This window comes from Antrostomus carolinensis, unplaced genomic scaffold, assembly GCF_000700745.2.
Source record: "Antrostomus carolinensis isolate BGI_N321 unplaced genomic scaffold, ASM70074v2 scaffold13870, whole genome shotgun sequence".
NCBI lineage: Eukaryota > Metazoa > Chordata > Aves > Caprimulgiformes > Caprimulgidae > Antrostomus > Antrostomus carolinensis.
Window position 1 is genome coordinate 26,083 of NW_010286540.1, and position 20,566 is coordinate 46,648.

The following is a 20,566-nucleotide window of genomic DNA, read 5'->3' on the forward strand; positions in this document are numbered from 1 at the left end:
GACAAAATAGTTGACCTGGGAGGAACAGTAGTCATTAAACAGTGGGAGGGCTCTGTTTTGTATTATCAAATGTTGGGGGTAAGTCATCAAAGGTGGTCCAAGTTCCTAGTTTGGCAGTGTGACTGACTGAAGAATAGAGCTGTCTACCAATACCATGTTCCCTTGCCTAAAGCATGCTTTTCATTTTTTCCTAGTGTTTTGTTTCACTCTACAGCTTTGAAGAAGTTCATTATTGATTAAGCATCAGTATCAATCCCAGTAGCTTGATATGTTTTGGTCTTTCCTCTCTGTGTCCCAGTTATACAATACCCTAGAAAAAGATGTTTTGAAGCTTCATCTTTCTACTTTCCCCTCATGGGTGTGTGGCCTGTGGGGTTTCTGCTTGTACCTATATTCAGTCTCCCTTGCTAGTGAGACCTGGAGTTCATCTCCCACACACACCTATAATGAGACCATAGCTGTGTGAGCTTCTTGTTTTCCCTTCTTTTCAACAACTCACTAGGCTGGAATGCTTGGAGCTGTCTGAATTTTTCAAAAGCTTGGCCAAGCCAAGATTTCTTTTCTGTAGGTTGTCCTTTATTCTTCTTCTACCCTCCCCCCTCCTGCTAAGACTCGTGATTCTCTCTGAGACAGTTGAGAATTTCAGTGCATGATGATGAGGAACATGAAGAAGACATCAAAGACACAAACACAAGCAAGGTTTGTCCTGACTTGGGATCACTGATTGTAGTATATGGTATGTATTTTTGTAGGCAATGTCTGAAATTCAATACCAAAATTCCTGAGTACTGCAGGTACTCTGTCCTTTTCTATTCAGATGGACTATTTGTAGTGTTGCACTTAACCTTAGCACAGGATTTTCTCATGAGCACTACAACAGAAAACACTAACTTTACTCTTTCAAACCACTAACGAACCACTGTCTCTGTGTTCTGCCCTGTGGTTAAGCAGACGTGATGATGAAGCTATAACAAGTGAGGACAGTGTTAACAGTGAGGTGCAAGAGACATTCCTTCATGAGGGACCAAACTGTCCTAGACCTTATTGTGACTCGGAGAAGCCAGTCCCAGCTTTGTACTGCCTTGTGTGTTTGTTACTAGCAAATGTTGACAGTTTTGTTTTGTCTTTCTCTGTAATTGTTTAGTTGAAATAATGACATTTTCCTCTGAAAAATTTTTAATTTGAAAAATATTGAGCAGGTCAAACTCTTAATTGTTTTACTCTGTGTTGTGAATTATTTGGAGGATATTGGCACATTTTTGTATGGTATTCCCAAGACTAATTTATAAATAACTTTTTTGCTTATAATGACTTGTTGATAGTGAGCCTTTTGGAAAGGAAAGCTTTGACATTAAACATGGGATATTTGAGGAGCTGATTTATGAAAATTCAGCACCAAGTTAAATGCCTGTTGCCATGGGAAGAGGTTCTTGATGATGTGATCATAAAGGCATTTTTCATGTCACTTTAGTTTTACATGTATTTTTGAGTTGACCAGGAACATACCAGTGAATGAAACCTAGAAATGCATTGTTGACTGGCTAATGTCTTAGCGCTAACCACGTGGGGCTAATTGTTTTAGCTCAAGTGTATCTAAACTTTCTGATCCTATAAGCTGTATGGAGCTGAGTATCTTACATAATATAGTATTTCATTTGTCAGAGGTATGAAAGACAGAGGAAATCCGGAGTGATTCCCAGGTGAGAGATGGTGTCAGCTCCCTAATAGTTTTAGCACATCTTTGTGGGAACAGGCTGGGCAAGGTGTGCAGTTGAATCCAAATGACCCATCTATTGACTGACATAATGAAATTAGATTCACCCTGTATTTCCTGGTGACCAGTCACATAGCTGTATTCCCAGTATGGGAACCAAACCTGAACCATTCAGGAGCTGCAGGTGGTCTTAGAGCCTCAGAGCAGATGCCTCAGCTCCAACATTTACTGCAGAACTGACATTAGTATGGAGTTAAACTGGCAGATCTACATGTGGTAGGAATTCAGCATATCTCCCTTGAAATGAATGGAGCTCTACTGGGAAAGGGCGTGGCCTCTAGTTCTTATGAGGAAAATTTATCTTAATTATTTCAAGGATAGTTTGGCATTTTTTAATGTTTGGAAATAAAATTCCTGTTTCGAGGGATTTATACAGGCAAAAGAAGAAATTGTGAAAGCTGCTAATTGATTCTTCATAGTTTGCTCATTAATAATAATGCACTGATACTACAAGATGTGTTGATATGGACTCCGGTTTAAAAGATGAAGATAATTTCCACAGTGCCATGAAGATTTCAGAGCTGAATTTCATGGGAGTTCAGATCTTGTTTATCTAAAAACATTCTGTGGTCACAGAAGATGTTAGATCCATTTCCTTTGTATTAATAATTAGTTTTTGGTTTTTTTTTTTTTGTCTTTTTCTTAGGTTTGGCAAAGCCCATGGGATTAGTTGAAGGTCCAGGAGGCTTGGGCCAGGGGGGAATGGCTGCTACCCTGAGAGATGATAGCCATGAATCAGAGACTAAGTATGAAGAATATGGTTACAATGCCCAACTCAGTGACAGGATATCACTGGACAGGTCTATCCCTGACTACAGACCAAAAAAGTAAGTTGAATTCTACATTATTATTAAGAGTAAGTGATTGATTGTTGTTCTGTTGACCTGTGGTGGCATTATTCTCTTCACCTCCCATCCTAGTTAGAGTATGACAGCAGTTAGTCATATATATATACATCCCTGAGTTTAATGAAAAATAAAAAGACCAACTGCCATCTCAGGCATGAAGTGCCATGTTAAATGCATAGCTGATTGTAATGCATTAATATGCATATTCAAGGCCTCAGATCAAAAACTACATCAGATTATTGGTGCTTATTGGGTTTGGACCACTTAGAAGAAGCCAGGTAGCGCCAGCTGAGCCTGCCATCAGATGTGGGAGCCTTAGTCTGTGCTTCTTGTAGTCATGTGCAATAATGGAAGGTGAGGCAGTGACAACAAACACTTTGTAGACACTGGTCACTTAAAAAAAAGCCCCATCAAATCAACTACCTTTGCTTTAATTGCATTTGATGTTCCTAGAATTGTTTAGTTAGGGTTTACAGTGTGCTGAAACACAGACTAAGTGTAATCCATCGGGGTCCTATAATTGCTATAACATTTTTTTTTTGTTATGGAATGTGTGTTTATATTTATTCTAGTGTTATAGTCTTCACATGCCTGTGCTGTGTTTGACATTGCAATTATAAGTTTAATATTTGTACTGATTTATTATATTTTATATTAAATGCCTTTCAAATCTTTCATGTTTATGGAGTTATGTATCTTCTAGATGAGACATCCACACTGTCATCCTACGAATGACAATCAGTAATGTCTTAATGCAGAGGAGATCAGCAGCAATGCCTAGTTATTCTCAGGAGACAGAATTGAAAAGAATACTTAATTAATTTCTAATAATAATCTTCTGTTTTAAAAGACCCACTGGGGCTCCTAGGCAGAACTGAAAGTTAAATAAAAAAAATCTTATTAAGTGGCAAGAAAAGTTTACCCAAGCAAAACAGCTGTGCTCTGTGAGAAGATTGCAATTGAATTAGGATTTTAGGCAGTTCAAGCTGCCAAAATCAAAATCCAGCAAAACAAAACTTCAGCTTAACTACAAATTTCATTAGCTGTGTTACATATTAATCTAATCTCAGAAGTATTGACTCAGCATTTGTTTTCTCAGACACTTGCCATACAAAAGAAAAGCTAGATAAAGGAAGTGGCAAAGAGGAAAAAAAAATTAATGCTTTGGTATCACATTTGATGAAAGTATACTGACTTGACCAATGGTCTCATCTCTCTGTCTCACTTGATGTATCATAAAAATCCATCATGGAATTATTATAGGAAAAAGTAGTCTGTAGTTCTGTAAATATTTGTGTTATGCATCAAATCTGGTCCAAAGACCCTTAAAATCAGTGCGAAGTTTATCAAATGAAAGTCAGAAAGATTTGCCCTGGCTTGTTGTTAGCTCCTGTGGTCAGGTGGATAATAAATGAGAATGCTCTACCAGGAAATACAAAAGTGAAGGTTACAGAGCTTGAATTTAGCTCAGGAGCTGTCAGAAGCATGAGAGCATTTGCAGTGCAGTGGTGTTTCACTTCAGATTATACTCTTCCACAGTTTTACTTGGAAGCTTTGATGGAGTCGTTCAGATAAGCTCTTTGACATGCTTATTTTGGGACTCTTATAAGGCCATGCTGCATGATTAACTGTCTAAGTTACTTGTCTTCCTTGTGATATATTGACACTTTTGAGGTGGTTCTAGTCTGGTCTAGATGCTGGAATTGAAACACTGGTCTTTAGATACTTATGAGTCACAGGAAAATGGTTCAGATTGAATTTGCTGTGAAAAATAAGTGAAAGTTTAGAGAAGGTAGAAGCTCATTACAGGAAGAGTTTTATCCACTTGTATCAAAGGAGCCTTGTCTACCATTTTTTATTAGAAATTTCTACTGTCCTCAAGAGCAGCATTTTTTGTCTCTGACCCCTTCAAATGCAGAGCTACTCATCCACAGTCTCTCTTAGGAGCTGTCACTCTAATGCTGAGAGGCAATTTTCACTCCTTTCCCTATCAGCCTCTTCTTATCCACCAGGTAGTGCCACATCTGCTTACCTAACAGGTGGTAGTTGTGCATCATAAGCATAAAAACAAAGCTGAGCTTGATTTTATGCTTGGTTTAGACACTCTGCTTTAATATATATTGGACAGAACTCAATCTCTGGATCTTTGAGATAGGCTTTGAGAAAACCCCTCTTGTTTTGTTCAACTTTGTATGCTGACTTGCCCAGTGGTCTCATCTCTCTGTCTCTTCATAATAGCTCTCCTCACTGAGCCCTTCTCAGTCTACTTGTCATTTATATTCATGTCATTCCCAGAACTTTTCATTTTTAAAAAGGGAGGACTTCGCATTTTTAAATTGAGAAGCAAGGTAGAATTAATGTCCAAGGCCACGTACAAAGTCCGTGGCCAGTCTATGAATAAAAATACTTATCTGCATTCCCATTCCCAAATTATTAAACCATGCTTTTTCCCCACTCTGGCTTCCTTTTGAAATGTTCAGATCTACATATTTGCACACAGCAGTAAGTATTAAAGATATGAACCAGGAGAATTTATACTGAAGTCTACATTACATAGACACAATTTATGAAAGTAAACATGATTTTGCTATGCAAATGTGGGACTTGTAATATTCCAGGCTTAGTCTTCTTTTAAAATAAATTTTATCAGAAATACTATCTTTTAGTTAATTTTATCTTTTGACTCCCCCCTTATTGTTATCCAGTATCTTATTCTGGTAGAATAAGCCTTTTTTCCTACCTACTAGCATAGCTTCAGTAACCAATCAGCAGTTTAATTGGTTTTCAGGAGGTATTTTCATCCTCACACAGCAAATTAAAAAAATATATTACACTAAAGAAGTGTACAGTCAGACAACATGACCATGAAGGCTCCTACATTGGAGTCACCTCTGCGTCCTTCCACTGCAGTCCAGGAGGGTAGCCCTGCTCTCAAGATGCTCTTCCCATACACTGGCATTGTGTTCTGCTTTCCTACCTGCTGCTGCCAGTGCAGATATTCCTTTTGACTCAGAAAGCTTTTCTTTAAGATAGGAATTGCTAAGTCGGTACAGGAGCCGACAGCAGATTTTGTGCGTGTTGTATTTGTGTGCCAAATTGAAGCAATGACAGCAAATAGCTTGCTTCCAATTACGGTTCACACAATGATTACAAAATTGTAGTTTGATCCTAACGTGGTGTAATAAATATGTCTCAGCTTTTTCTTCTCTGATATTGCACCTCCCACAGCTTGAATGCTTGCCCTATCTCTGTGCAGAAAGCAGACAACCCTGGGGAAACAGTTCAAAAACATACTGTGAATTGATATTTCAAGCTATGTTTAGTTTCAAGAGACGTGCAATGTTGCAATTTTGTCTTATAAAACAATGCAAAGCCTCCTCAACAGTTTGTAAGTTTATTCAGTGTGTCCTTGAACACTATTTTCATTTCTTGTTGGATTTCATCTAAATCAAATGGGCTGATTTTAAAGTTGTGCTGATGATCTTTCCATAATGTATTATATGTCTTAATGGTGACTTTTGCCTTGAAGCAGCTGAGTACAGTGCAGCTGAGTGCTCTAAGATGCAAGGACTGAGTAGTGGGAATGAAATGTGTTTGAGTTCAACGTCAAGCAGAATGCTCAGGATTTATTATGGCTGATTGATGAGTATTTAGAAATATTCAGCTAATCATCCTAGTATTGGACTGACCTGAGATTTTGCTTCATGTACTCAGTGGAAAGTGGTTGATATCTTGTCTGTTAAAATACATGAAAATAACTCTGGTTATGAAAATAGTGGTCTGGTTAGTACTGTTACTAACTATTTAAATTCTAGGGTAAAATTTTTAGTATGTATGAAATCTACATTAATACCAAAAGAATTTTGCAGAATTATTTTTGTTACAAGGGAATTTATAATGCTTGTTATGGAATTATTTCCATCTCCTGTCATACAGGAACATATCAAGCTTGAAAAACATTTCTCAAGTTAAGGGCAAGCCACAGGAAGAAGGGGCAAAGAAAGTAGCACTGCTCTCTGCATGTCACTGATGCAGCCCTATTTTTGCTCCCTGGTGTGCTGAAGTTTTTCAAGAGCTATAGCACTGTAGAAAATACATTGCAGAGAGCTCAGAATGTCTAATGTCCTGATCTCTCTCTTCAGCAGTAAAGTATTAGGACTTTCTAGCCCTCACTAACATACCCTATTTCCTCAGTGCAATAAGAGAGAGAAGCCTCTTTTTCCCTTGGAAGCACACAGCTAAGCTAGAACTTGCTCTGAAGTTCTCTGGGAAAAGTATTATTTAATGGTGAAATATTATTTGATTAATTTCCATTTATGTTCTTCCATATTCAAAATTAGTGTTTTGATCACATAAACCTGAGTGCTTGGTGGAGATAAATCCAGTGCTGGCCAATGACCCTTATGTATATGTGCAGGAAACCATAAGCACATGTATATTAGTATCAGTTATCTCTACCAAGACGGTGTGGATGTAGAATAGCCTTGAATCCTACCTATGGGAATGCTGTGGAAGCTGCTGGGCTGTGTGCACACCTTTCTTACCATAGTGTCAAAGGGCCAATGTTTGACTGAATAGGCAAAAATAGATCCGGAGCAACACAGCAGAGATTTTGATAGAGAATCCCGCACTTTTGGACAGAAGTGCCCAGAGTTAGCCACCTAAAACCCCGCGTGGTCATTTGTCTTCAAGTGGCTTTATTTGTTAGGGGTCCTGAGAGTAGAGAAAGGGAGCAGGTTTAGCTGGGACATGCTGTATTGCTACAATAAGCTTCAAGAATGGCAACAGCTGTCCATCTGCCCTTTTGGGGGAATAATAGCCTTCACTGCTGCCAGCTGTAGCACAGAATCGAAGTCTGTGCTCCAGTAAGAAAGGATCAGATTCAATCCTTCCCAATCATGCATGAAGACAGAGGTACTACAGCCCCATGTGACAGTAGATGTTGACTTTATCAAGGATGAAAAATGCAGAAAAACTTTAGGGAATTTCATTCAAAGGTGGGGGAGAAGGCCCCCAAACTTACAATAGTTGTTTGTTTTACAGTTGTGGCATCCAGGAAAATTGGAAAGTGTCAGCTAACCAGATGCTTTCAAACATAAGCATAGTCTCTCAGGATAACATCAATTCCCCTGTTCTTTCTGATGTACAGGCTGGATCGCAAGGAGTTGAATTAAACAGGTGAAACACCTGTAAATCTGGCATTTTCTAACTTTTTATCACTTGACTTTGCAACTTAAGTAACTTCTGGGGTTTCTTTACATGCAGGACATGTCCACACGTACGCACACATGCACTTGTCAAAACCACTTGCTGTGATGCATTATTCATACTTTTGAGAAAAGTTAATATGATCCCAGAGCTTCCGTAACAGATAAATTAGCTTTTACAAGAAATTGTTGCTGTTTGTTGAGGATCTTTAATTTAACTGATCTTTTTTGTGCAACTTGATGCCGAGTGCACCGTGGCAGTTCAGTGATAACAATAATACTAATATATGGATTCAGTCTGCTGGCTCTATCAGCCAAAGAAGATATTTCTTTGTGTTATGGTCATGGATGTTTATATTGAGAAAATTCAGCCCTAAAGAACAAACTTATTAATGCTGAAGCAACTCAGGTTTTTAGCCATAAAAAGCAGAGGAATCTAGGTCTCGAGGAAATTACTTTCATTTATTCAGCTCTTTCATAGAGGCGAGCATTTTCGTTGCTTGCTATAGACATTTCACAATAGCAAAGGAATTGCATCTCTAGGGCTCTGAAGTGTAATTAATGGTTCACTCCAGTCTATACCTAAAGAAAAGCTTTTTTTAATTACCTATCAAAAAGGATTCTGGAATTGATCAAATAGTGCTATCAAGGGGACAGACTTGGTAAATAGATCTCCGATTTGTTCATTCAAGAGTTTAATAACAATAGCTAGTAGGAGGCCAGTAGATAGAAGACATCCTCTCTGTAAGAGATGGTCCTTCTGTGGCTGGTGAACTCAAACCTTTTGAGAACTCTGGATGCTCACCTTTAATTTTGACCCTTTCATGTGGAGGTAGAGCTGTGTGGACTCTCTGCAGTATTTGAGCCAAGTCATGTGTATGTTTGGAAGTTCTCTGTTGTGAGAGGAGCATCAGTGGTCTGGTACAACAGCCCCTTCCCGAGGCTGTCAGAGTGGGCAGCTCCTCTGCCCATCTGTGTTGGATGTCTCTGCAGGAGCAGGGCAGGAAGGCAGATGGCTTTCAAAGAGAATCAGCCTTTGGATCAGTGGATTGGAGAGGGCTAGACCTGGTATTACTTGATTTTCTCCACCTCTGCAGCTTTCTCTGCCTCATGACCTGCTTTTCATATCCTCTGGGGACACTGGGTATTTGCACTGCTTAGAAAAATGACACAAAAATCTCCAAATTAAAACAGACCCTTAGGATTCTTCCCAGGTTAACCAGAGTGCAATGTAATGGGCCCCTTTGCAAGGAATATTTGAACTGGAACAGATCCAGAGCTTTTCAGGGATCATAATTTCTGATGAGCAAAAAATGACAACTGGAAAAAAAAAACACCTAAAATTATTTTGTGTCAGGCTGAACATCTTCTGTGAAATGATTATTTAAGCAAAATGTTTAGACCAAAGAAACGTTTAGTTTCCCACGAAAAATTTAGTGTTAAAATAATGAATTCTCTATCACTAGCTTCTACCAATACTTTCAGATTCATGTTAGGTCACAGTAAAGTGAAACTTTAGTTAAAATTAAGCATTTCCTTTTTTCAGCTGGCAGTGTTTCATAATCAGAGTATAGGCACAATATTTTGATTTCAATTAGGCTTATTTTTAATATGAAACTTTTAAACTTTTTTTATTTTCCTTCATTCACTCTCAATAAATCTAAAAAACTATGCTAAAATTCTGAAAATCCCATTTTGGCCACTGATTGCATATATGACACAAGCTAGAGCAGAGAGAAGGAAAAACAGAGACAGAAAATGGAGCAGACAGAATTACCTCTGGGCAACAGATTGGGATTGTTTATTGGAGGGAAATTGAGTTAGAGATGAAACTAACTGAAGTGTTTTAATTAGATCCCAGATCAATGCCCAGATGTGGATTTTGAACAGTGCAAAGGGGACATGTGTGTACATGTGCTCTGGGACCGTATATAGAACTCAAACAGCTTTGCCAAGTTACATGGGCTGGATGTTTTCCTCAGGCTGTGAATCCCTTACACATAGCACAGGCGCCTTTGCACACATGATCTGTCTTCACAGTTGGCGATACAGCTTCATCGAGACATACCCAACTTTCAGCTGACTTTCCATCTTGCCCAAAGGCAGAAGGAACTGGTGTGGACTGGGTAAATCCCTGTGCTGCTTCCTCCGCAGAGAGCTGGGCTCTGACCAGCTACTGCACAGTGCTCAGCATTGTAATTCTGACTCAGTTCATTTGGGATATCAGTTGACAACCGAAATTTGCTCATACTGCTGCCTGTGGGACAGTTGTGCTTATTTGTGTATCCCTGTGTTTGCCAAGTGCTTATCACTGCGTTTTGGGAAGCATTTCCTATTTGGCTGTAAAGGGCTCAGACTGGAACTGTGTAAAGCCCTCAAAGGAGGTGGAAAATCACCTGCTCCTTTGGCTGGGAAAGGAAACTCCTTGTGACTCATAGGTACCTTCTGCCAGCCCTGGGCTTTACACCCAGTACTCTTTGTTTGTACTCTATCTCTCTAGTTGTCACTGAGACCTGGGGTCATGACTTGACCCTGTTTGTGAAGGTACTGTAGGTCTTCTCCCAGCCTCTGCTGGAGCACTGCTTGCTTTGCATAAATAATAATATATTAATTGGAATGTGGTCAAACTTTTGTCTGCAAAATCCCAGGTCGCTATTAGGTCTTTGAATATTTAATTAGTTATACAATGAAAAAAATTACTGAGAAACTTTCCAACCACTTTTTCAGGCCATCATCAAGAAGATTCTCAGACTGCTTTTGCTTGATCAAAAGCAGTAGGACATGATCATGAGGTAGGACCATGAGACTGCCCATGTTGCACTACAGTAATACTATGTCTTCTGCTTTGTTGTGCATAGAATTTGGTTCCCCAAAGGGTTTGGACAGACAGGGCCAAAGGTTTTTTTGCAGTATACGTCTGCTAACAGAGACTCCCCATGAACCAGACTCCATGCTGTCTCCATGGTTGCAGTGCTGGACACATGGCAATATCTCACAGTTATTTCTGATAACGGATAGACATTTTCTCTGGCTTTTCCAATTGGATATGTTATTGATTCCCTTTTGTTTAGTGCTAGCTAGGCTTTCCAATTAAGTAGTGACTTTAATTATACCACAAAGTGTATAACATAGATCTTTATTATTAACACTGGCCCACAAGATAATGAAAGTGTGACCAGTTAGGCTAAATTAAAAAGAATCATAAAAATTAACAACCTTTTCCAAAAACCTGCCTTATGTTCAAATGCAGTGATTTTCCTCTTGTTACATTTTTGCAGTGTCTTTGTGTATATTAATTGTTGAAGACGAATTCTGCATGACTGTCAGCACTAATAAATGTAGATTTAGTGGAGGCTGAATTTGATTAACTAGACAGCATAAAAAAAATAACTGATTGCAATGTTATGTTTAAATGCAGCAAAACTGGAAGCCATTCCCTGCAGTTTCTCTGCACCAGACCATACTTTTGAATATATGAATAGTTTACCTAAGGTGGATTGCATGATATTGACTAAAAATTAGACATCTAATTTAAGATGATCAACGGCTGCCTTTATAGTCAATGGAGAAGAAGAAGACATGGTAGCATTGCTTAAGATGTATAGTGTGTAATGTCCTGTGGAGGTCTCTTCCTCAGGAACCTAGGACAGCCAGCATAAATAGGATTTCAGATTAATCCAATCCAAAATGTTAAATGCTCCAAGGCATAAAGAAATGAGGGAATTTCTGTATTAGCAACACATGTTGAAGAATGACCTGACAGCATAGGCAACCTGGGAAAGGTCCCCATGCAGCACCTGTGGAGACAAAACTGTGGAGGCAGCACAGTTTTCAGCTGGGAGGAAAAGAAAAGATGACCAAAAAGCTGTTTTGCATCCCTCAGCTTTTCTTACAGACCATAACACTAAATGTGTCTTGAGTGACCTGCACATTTACAGGTGCCTTAAATACAATTGTTTTGGGTTTTTTTAAAGTATGTTTTAGAGACTTTGCTGTCTCTAAAACGTAGTAATTTGCTGAACTTGAAAACAACGAACCACTCTATTTTCATCAAAGAAGGAGTATTTCCTCCTTAAGAAAAGAGCAATTGTGAGATGCCATCTTCAAAATGTGTATGCTGTTCTTTCACAGGTAAATACAGATCTGTAATGCAGAAACACTACTGAGATCCAGCCATTACTTGCAGTTGTCTGCAGCTGTGTGTAGGCATTTTAAAAGTTCTTTCATTTCCCTCCCCTGGGCCCATGGCTGATTGTGGCCCACTATCAGTTCCAGGGAGAAAAGGGTATTCCTGTATATTTCTGAACTGACATGTTATGTTACGCTCCAAGATATCACATTACAGGATAAAAAGAAGTAACAAGAGTAAGTCAGGCAATGAATTCAGGGTGGTATTTCTTTTCCTTTTATGTTTCCTTACATGTCTCTCTGTTACGCTACACCTGATATCCTTCTTATGGCTTTGAAGGAGTTCTTCTAATGGTTTGAGGTGAAGATATTCCCCTTTACTTTCTTAAAATGTGCAGGTAAATTTAATTCTGCTGACAATGTGAGATATGTATTATCTCCAAATGCCTTCCTGATGTAACTTCAAAAATTAGCTAGTTTTTATTCCTGTTTTATTTGGATAGGTTTCACAGTAGAAGAAAGTCAAGGTTTCAGGTCAAATAACATCAAGGTTTTTTAGTTGTTGTTGTTTGTGTCTTTGTGATAAAAACATGAACAGGCCAAAATGTCAGACAATTTACTCTTCTGTCTGAAATAAAACTGAATTGTGAACTCCAAGTTGATGCAGTGTTTCATTTTAATAGTGTCAGTTCTTGCTTGTTTTGCCTGTGTCTCCTGTTTTGAGTGAATTTAGTGCTAATAAAAGTGAGAGACTCTTAGAACTAGCCAGAGCCAGAAGTATCTGACAGTTGCAGGCTGGCAAATGTAAACTTCCTGTCTTTGTTAGCGTGATCTAGATGCTTTCCAAGGTTTTGTTTCTCTGAAACAGCACCTGCCAGTTAAGTTGTTTGATAGTTTTATGATGTTGAAGTATGAGGCCTCTATTTTCTGTTCCTCTAGCTTTCTCAAATTTTCTTGGCTTCTGTTGTATTCTGCTGTGATCTCAAAACCAAACTATAGTCAAACCAGGTCACCTTGCAAGACGCAACTCCAGAGGAGGTCCAGGACAGTTTCTTCCCATGCAGTCTGTGCACTCTTTTCCCTCAATTTCTACCAACCAACTGGCTATCTTAATAAGCAATCGTACAATTTTGGCCTTCATCCTTTTGGCCACAAGAAATCCTGCAGGAGCTGAATGTTCCTACCTAGAGATTTCTCTTGAAATATGGTGCAAGCACAGGAGCTCCAGGCCTGTGCTTTGATGCCTCCTTTGTAAAGCCAGCACCAGGCTGATAGCTCTTGTCTCTTTTTCATGGCTGTCCAGGCACTTTTAAATAACCCTTGTGAAGCAGGCATCGTGCACTATGGGTTACTAAGCCTCAGAACTCCAAGTGGTAAATATATTCAATATTTCATATAGCAGAAGGAGATCAGGGTGTAAAATGTGGTGTAAAATCAGATTCCTGATCTCTGTGGTTCTTGACAGTTCTATGCATTGAGAATAGTCTTGTAAGCACTGGGGAAACTCAACTGGGAAATCTAAATTTTCACAGAAAACTTGTGAGGGAGCCTTTAACCAGCTTAAGTATTGTAAAGGCAGGATCACCAGGGAACTGCATGGCATGCTCTGTTTCTACTATATTTTTTTTCTTTCAGTGTGTAAGTAAATGCTCTGTCTTAGAAAGGTGACTAACCTAAGTCTGAAATTAATTAATATTTGAAGCAAAGTTACTCTTTGCAAAGCAACTTGATATGGGCTGCAATTTCTTAAGTTAAGAATCCTCTGTACATTATTCTGAACATCTCTGGTGTATAGATTAGCATATACATGGAAATAACATTCGGAAAATGTCCGAATCTGTGTTTCTTATCTTCTCTCCCCAGAAAAAAAGCTGGAAGCCCTCACTCAGCAGAAGGTTAACAGTAGTGATAGAAGAGGAGGCAACATTATTCTCTGTTTTCTGTAGAGAACTATTATATAGCTGATATGTTGTGCAGGGATCACTTAAGCAATGACAAGAAGCCATTCAATGGAGGAGAACAGTAGAGCTGGCTACCCAGCACAAATACATATCTCTACTTATATGTCTGGATTTCCCAGAGGAAATGAGGACAATTGTCATGCACACATCAGGCAAAATCCAAATCCACTTGGTCTAAGAAGTGTACCTGCCATTTTTGGTGGTGGTGGTGTGGCAGGATTTATCAGTGAGGCCTTAAATTACAGGAGATTTCATCTGTATATTGCTTATGCACAAAGCTTGCTGTTTCTGAGCTTCTAGAAAGAAGCCCTCTGGAGCTACATTTTACCTGTGTGAGATGCCTGCAGGTTGTCAAATAGTTCCTTAATTAGTTTATTTTCTTCTTTGCTCCAAGGGCTGAGTATATTATTTATTCTATGCTCCCAGACTTCCGTTAGTCTGCGTTTATGTATTTTGTCTTCAGAATGACCTAGCAGTGGGCTAGCCTCTAGGGTAGTATGAAACACACCTCTCTGGCAGAGACAGTAGTTCAGACTTGATTAATGCTAGAATATGAATAGCAGCAATAATAATTAAAACAGTGCACTAAAATACCCTTGAGTGCTGTTGCTAAGTTAGACTGTACCCCTAAAATTCCAGAGGAAAGGCATAAATTTTAGTTATTTTCATACACAATGTGAACAGTTGTCTCATTCAGCAACTGGACTAACCTTTCATCCCCTCTGTGGACGTTTCATTAGGACAAAGATCTCCCAGAGGATCATGGTCCAGTTTACATTAAACTCAAGATAAAAATGACATTGAAGCTTTGCTCCTGTATTTTCTGCACTGCCTGAAAACAAATGCATGACCTACAGCTAGTTCATTGGCTTAGTGCCTTGGTGTTATTAACCCATGTGTGCCCAAGAGACAGGGAGTTTGTGTTCTGTTTGCTCATAGAGGAGCACTCAAGTCCTTTGCCTGACAGATCTGGGAACCTCTGGAAGCATTGGAGGGGGGAAGTTTCTCTGAATACAAGTTTGATCAAACAGTCTGGATGGAACAGGCTGAATGTGTCTGTCTGTAGACAAGGGATGAAAAAGGGCATGGTTGTGAACACAGCACCAGTCTGCTGGGCAGACGGTTAATGGGAACAATCTGTTCCCCCAGTGCAGAGCACTCACTTCTAGTTTTCTTTCTGATGGCAAATTAATTTCAATCTGCAAACGCTGAGGATGTGACTTCAAAATGTTTGTGGACAAGTAGGAAAAAACACTAGACTACATAGAGTGAAAAAGGAAATCTTCTCAGCAGGCAGATTTGGGCAGGAGCAGTGCATGGATGTTGATGGCCAGTGGCCACAGCTTCTCAGAGTCAGGAAAAGATTAGCATGTGTCCTTGTCCCACTCAAATTCACAATCATACTTAGGTACATTGCCTGATCTAGGATGCGTGCCTAATTTCTGTCAGCCTGAGTGAAGAGTAAGCATACTCTGACCTGTTTTTCTGAATTAGGATAAGAGCTCGTAAATATAAAAAATATACATTGAAGTGTTTTGCTGCTATGAAGTGTGTGCCCTAGTTATTAGCTTTGTGCTAGACAGTAAATGTGGCTGGATTTTTAAAAAATGTTTTTACTTCTAAATGTTGCCAAAATTAAATTAAAATGCAAGAGTTTTGTGAAGTGCCCAAAATAATTAGAAGGTAAGAAGCTGTTGTTAACATTTAACTTCTAAATGCATGAAATGGTTGAATACTGTGCTGTTCACCTCTAGCTAGCCTTTAATTTAAACAAAAGCTATAAAAGTGCAATTAGGCTCCAGTCCAATGAAGCACTTAAATATGTTCCTAGTTTTAAGTGTATGAGTAACCCCAGTGAAGTTAAGACATACTTAACTGCTTTACTTGAATAGGACATTTCATAAAGTTGTTATAACACACAAAGAACAATCCTGCAAGTATCATTGAGAAAGATGTAAAGAGGAGTAAATTCCCATCTGCACTTCAGGATCTGACTGCTCTTAAGTTTTCACAAAGCTGGTTTTTGCCCAGTGATTTATCCTGCAGGGTCCTGATCCAAAGTTTGTTGAGATATTTGGACATACTCCATCATCCTTTGTTAGAGGCTTAGTTTGTTGGGCATTTTCCTACCCCTCCTACTGAAGGAAATACATATGGCGCATGCACCTTCATTTGTCCTCTCTGCTAGACTGAGACTTGCCTTTTTATAAACGTGCTCCTACTCCACTAGGCTCTCCGCTCCATCCCATATAAAGCATCTAAACATCATGGATTTAATGCTCCCATTTTCAGTGCTAAATCAATGTTCTTTATGCATTTGTTCTTGGAACACTGCTCTGTTTGAACCATAATTCTTCCCACATACCATAAACTTGGTCTGTTTTCACTCTGATAGAAATTGATCATTTAAAGCAAGAGGAAAAATCCTGTGACTAAACATTTCAAGGCCATTGCTGGTTAGTCAAAACAGCTTCTGCATCACCTCAGCACACCAAGTGCTGTGATTACTGGGGAATTGTTACCTTTCTGTGCTACAACCAGCCTTGCAACTGCTGGGGCAAGGCAAAATTAAGAGCTTCTCACTTCTGTTCTGGCAGGCAGTGAAGGGATGGGTTACTCAGTTTATGACTGACCTGCCATTTGGCTGTTTACTCCTCCGACCATCCTGTATTTGTACATAAGTAGAAAGAAACATTCTGCTGCATAACTGGATTTGACCAGAGATTAAAGCCGGTCTCCTGTGAAATACACTGGAGCCTATTAAAAAAAGGATTGTTTGCCAAACATTGTTGTATATCCTCCCAAGACCATAAAAAACATTGTTAGCTGAAGTAATAGTGAAAAATTATTGCATTCCTTTATCCTCCTCCTTACCACCACACTACAATGTGACAGCAAACCTCTAATGAAATCCATGAAGAGCTCTGCAGCAGTTACCTTGAAAACTTTATTGCCCTACGTTTCTAGATAACATTATGATACTGAGCCTCTATCCAGCACCAGCAGCACCAGCTGAGGGATTGAGATAGTCAAAATTAAACAAAAGTACCTTGAATGTTTAATATTAAATACTTGCAGTAAATTTTTTAATAGTCAAGGATAACTTTCTGTATTTACATATTATTATCTGAATAACAAATAGCTTCAAGAGTACAGCAAATTGTTCTGTGCAAATGGAAAATGGTGATTTTACTCTTATACATTATTTATTGAAAATTATTCCTTTGATTTCATCCATTCCACTATTTCTTCCTGACATCTGGTATAGATGGGAGAGAGATTATAGAGATGGTGGTATCTTAAGATATGTAGTCCACTTTTGACTGTCTGGGCTGTTACCTTCTCACTTCCTCCACACATGCTGCGAGTAATTCTTCCTTTGCCATAAAGATCCTTTTTTTGGATCTTGATGCATCACTTTGAGTGGAAGAGTACTTCTTAATGGGAAATCTGCTAGAAATCACTGTTGGAAATGCAGCTAAATAGCTGACTTCACATTGCTAGCTGGAGAGTAATGACCCTTGGTGGCAGGAACAAGAAGTAGTGCCACAGGTTAGCAGCCAATTTTGTGAATGCATTCTAGAAAACATTTTCTGGCTTCTTGAATGGCTCTTTGTGAACCTTCCTTATTTGAAATATGAGGTGTTAGATTTGACGGAGCACTGAGATGAGAGTATACTCTCTCTCCTCCATGGACAGCATAGTTCCTAGAATTAAGTTGCAAAAAGTTGCACAAAAGGTATTATTTTCTGAATATATTTTGCTGGTAACAACTTGGAATCAAAGCACTGCTACTGTGAATTGGCAAAATGCCTTTAGTTTTGCCTTTATTTAGTATCACTTCATTGGTTTCACTGATGTTTATGTTTCACTTAGCTTCAAGTTCAAAGAGCTCTCCAATCTCAAAGCAGAATTTTGCAAGACCACCTTTATGTTTAATTTTTTTTAAGAAAGCTCTTGTCTGGTTTTTACTTTTAAAGGATGCAAGCTAAAAATCCAATTGGAACAGGAACTGGGATCTTTCAGAAATCCTGAGAATCACATGACAAATCTAAATAAGCCATTAGTGTTTAATCACCTAAAATTTGGCAGAATACATGTCACTTAGAATTTAGTTGGGCTCTTCCTTAAATTTAAGTGCAGCACCATTAAAAATAAAGTTGCATGGAGGATACATTTTCTTTGGGGAATTTTTGAAAAGCATTTGAAAGCAGATTTCAGCTTCTCCATTAATTTCCAATCAGCCTAATGCTTTGTGATGCAGCATGCAGACAGCCACAGGCAGATCTGAATGGGCACACTAGGGGATAGAGTGGAAATTTCTTACAGATGGTATTTCAAAACATATTAGTGACTTAAGTTACCAAAAAAAGGCAAATATTTTTTACTACAGACGCATCTGAGCATGATCTTTTAGCCATTTTTCATGTTAATAAAGAGACTTGTTTTAAAAGTGATTGAACTAGCTTTAGCATTTATATATATATAAATCAATGAGTATTAGACATGATGGCATGTTTCTGGTATTGTTTGCCTGAGGAAAGCCAGAAATAGCTCACTGAAATACAGAGCCTCTTATTTTAAGTGTGTAGCAGCTACTTTTAAAGAGTCTAATAATCCTAAATGTAAGGGTTAATATTCTTTACAAGTGAAGCCATCTTCATGCTGCATATGTTAACTATGCATATATATTGTGCTATCAGTCACTGAATGACAGCACTCAAGGCTTTCTACCATACGCATAAAATAATTTGTCATAGGGAAGGGAGGAATTAAGCCAAATAGAAAAACAAGCATGTTATAAAACAAAAGATACAAACATGTGTTGGGTTTGGGGTTTGTTTTTTTTTTGGTGCAGAGAAATTAGTCCCAGTTGTACTGGCCTGAAACTTAAAAAGAAAGGAAAAAGGACAAAAATGAATGTCTGGTTCTCAGGAAACACTTGTCCCATGTGTACTGTTGCAACTTCATGGGGAGCTTTAACCTACCTGTGGAATTGCCTGTGTCCTGGCTTGAAAGGCCTCTCTCCTTCGTGGAAGTATTACAGGAGAGAAATCCTTTTAAATTTGGTCTTTTCTGTAGGAAATAGGATAGAGAGGAGAGAGTTCTAAGGTATAAAAGTCATTTATTTCATTTATTTTAAAAAATCTGCTGCTGTTCTTCATTCTGCAAATCCTACAGGCATGAAGACCAATCGTTCAGCCTGGGAATGTGGGAAATTCCAAGAAGCAGGTGTCTGCTGGTAAACTCATGATGTATTGCAATAATTTGTTTCTGGTTGTATTAAAGGACACTTTTCCTTGATTCAAGAAGTGTTTGAGATTAGCACAGAAACAAGGATTTGGCCTGATTTCTTTCTGATGAATGGGGGTGATTTCTTTCTTAGACTTCTGGATACAAAATAAGGAAAAATGTTTCAAGGAAGCATAAAAAAAAAAAAAAAGCTGCTGGGAATTCCACAGTACAAAGCAGATTTAAGATCTCAGTTTGTTTATAATCCTGAAAATTACCATCAACATCACAGTGCCCCAGAAAAGCTGGAGGACAGATTATTTTAGTTGACTTCCCCTGACTACCCTTTAGTATGAAGCACTGTGGGAGGAGAGCAGACACTGTTTGTACTCAGGAACAGTTGAGGAGGTATCTTTATTTTAATGAATTTCTTCTTCAGGGATAACTGCTGAGGACATGGTACATGAAGCATGGCCAAGGGAGCAAGTGAAGTCAGGTAGAAGTTAGCCAGGGAAGTTGACCATTTCCAGACTGTAAGGTCCTGACAGAGGAGTGTTTTAAATAACACGTACTATGAAGGTGATCTCTCAAGCAATAGAAAGGGCAGTCATTTCTTTGGCATTGCATTTAGTTCTTGCAAAACTGTCATTCAGTTTGTTCTTTCAAGAATGAGGCAGTAGAGCTCAAAATTTGCTTTTATTGCTTTGGCAAATACTTTCTTTGCTGAAGACCCAAAACAGTGGCTGGATACAAGAAGTCAGTGTTAATGCTCAGTGTCTAAAATACTGAAAGGAGTGGCATAGTACTTGCAGAGGTGGAGGGAAAACTACCCCAATTTGTTTACCTGTCACTTAGGGGAGAAAATTCACCCATCAAACACTTTGTTCATCAGTGTTGATGTTTTTTTGGAGCTGCCTGGACTACCAAGTGTACACCACCAACAAGAATTGCACTGTATGGTGTATCTGTACTTCCTCAGATAAATTTGGCAAAGAGGAGAAAATGTTGATTTTATTCTATATGATAAATCAAAGTGGACGTTCCACAAAGCCATACAGAGTGGGAAGAAGTAGCTGTGGTGAAAAGGTAACAATTCACCAGATTTTCTAGGCTTTTTCTAAAAGCAGCTGTCACTTCTCTTTGTACCTTTGTTGCAAATACAGTGGGCTGCTTCTCTCAGGATATGTAGGGCATTGGTGTTCTGTACCATTGCTCCCTTGTTCATAGTTGTGAGTATTTATATTACATAATTCTCAGGGTATGCTGTCCTTGAGCTGCAAAACAGGAGGAGAAAGTGAGAGCAAATCTTGAACTAAAATTTAACTGTGGGGTTTGTTGTTTTGTTGTTTTTTTTTCCTTTTGGATAGGGAAGAAAAAACCTTAATGGTAAGAGAATGTTATGGCACGATACAGTTA

General features: G+C 38.7%; 1 protein-coding gene across 1 annotated transcript in view; it reads left to right on the plus strand.

The window, feature by feature from the left end:
• The window catches only part of LOC104529900 (polypeptide N-acetylgalactosaminyltransferase 9), a gene marked incomplete at both ends in the record, with an annotated part of 76,527 nt that overhangs the window by 26,076 nt on the left and 29,885 nt on the right, over positions 1-20,566 (plus strand). The window contains one exon of the mRNA XM_010174374.1: positions 2,421-2,601. Coding sequence (XP_010172676.1) covers positions 2,421-2,601 — 181 coding nt within the window. The remainder of the gene's footprint in view (positions 1-2,420; positions 2,602-20,566) is intronic.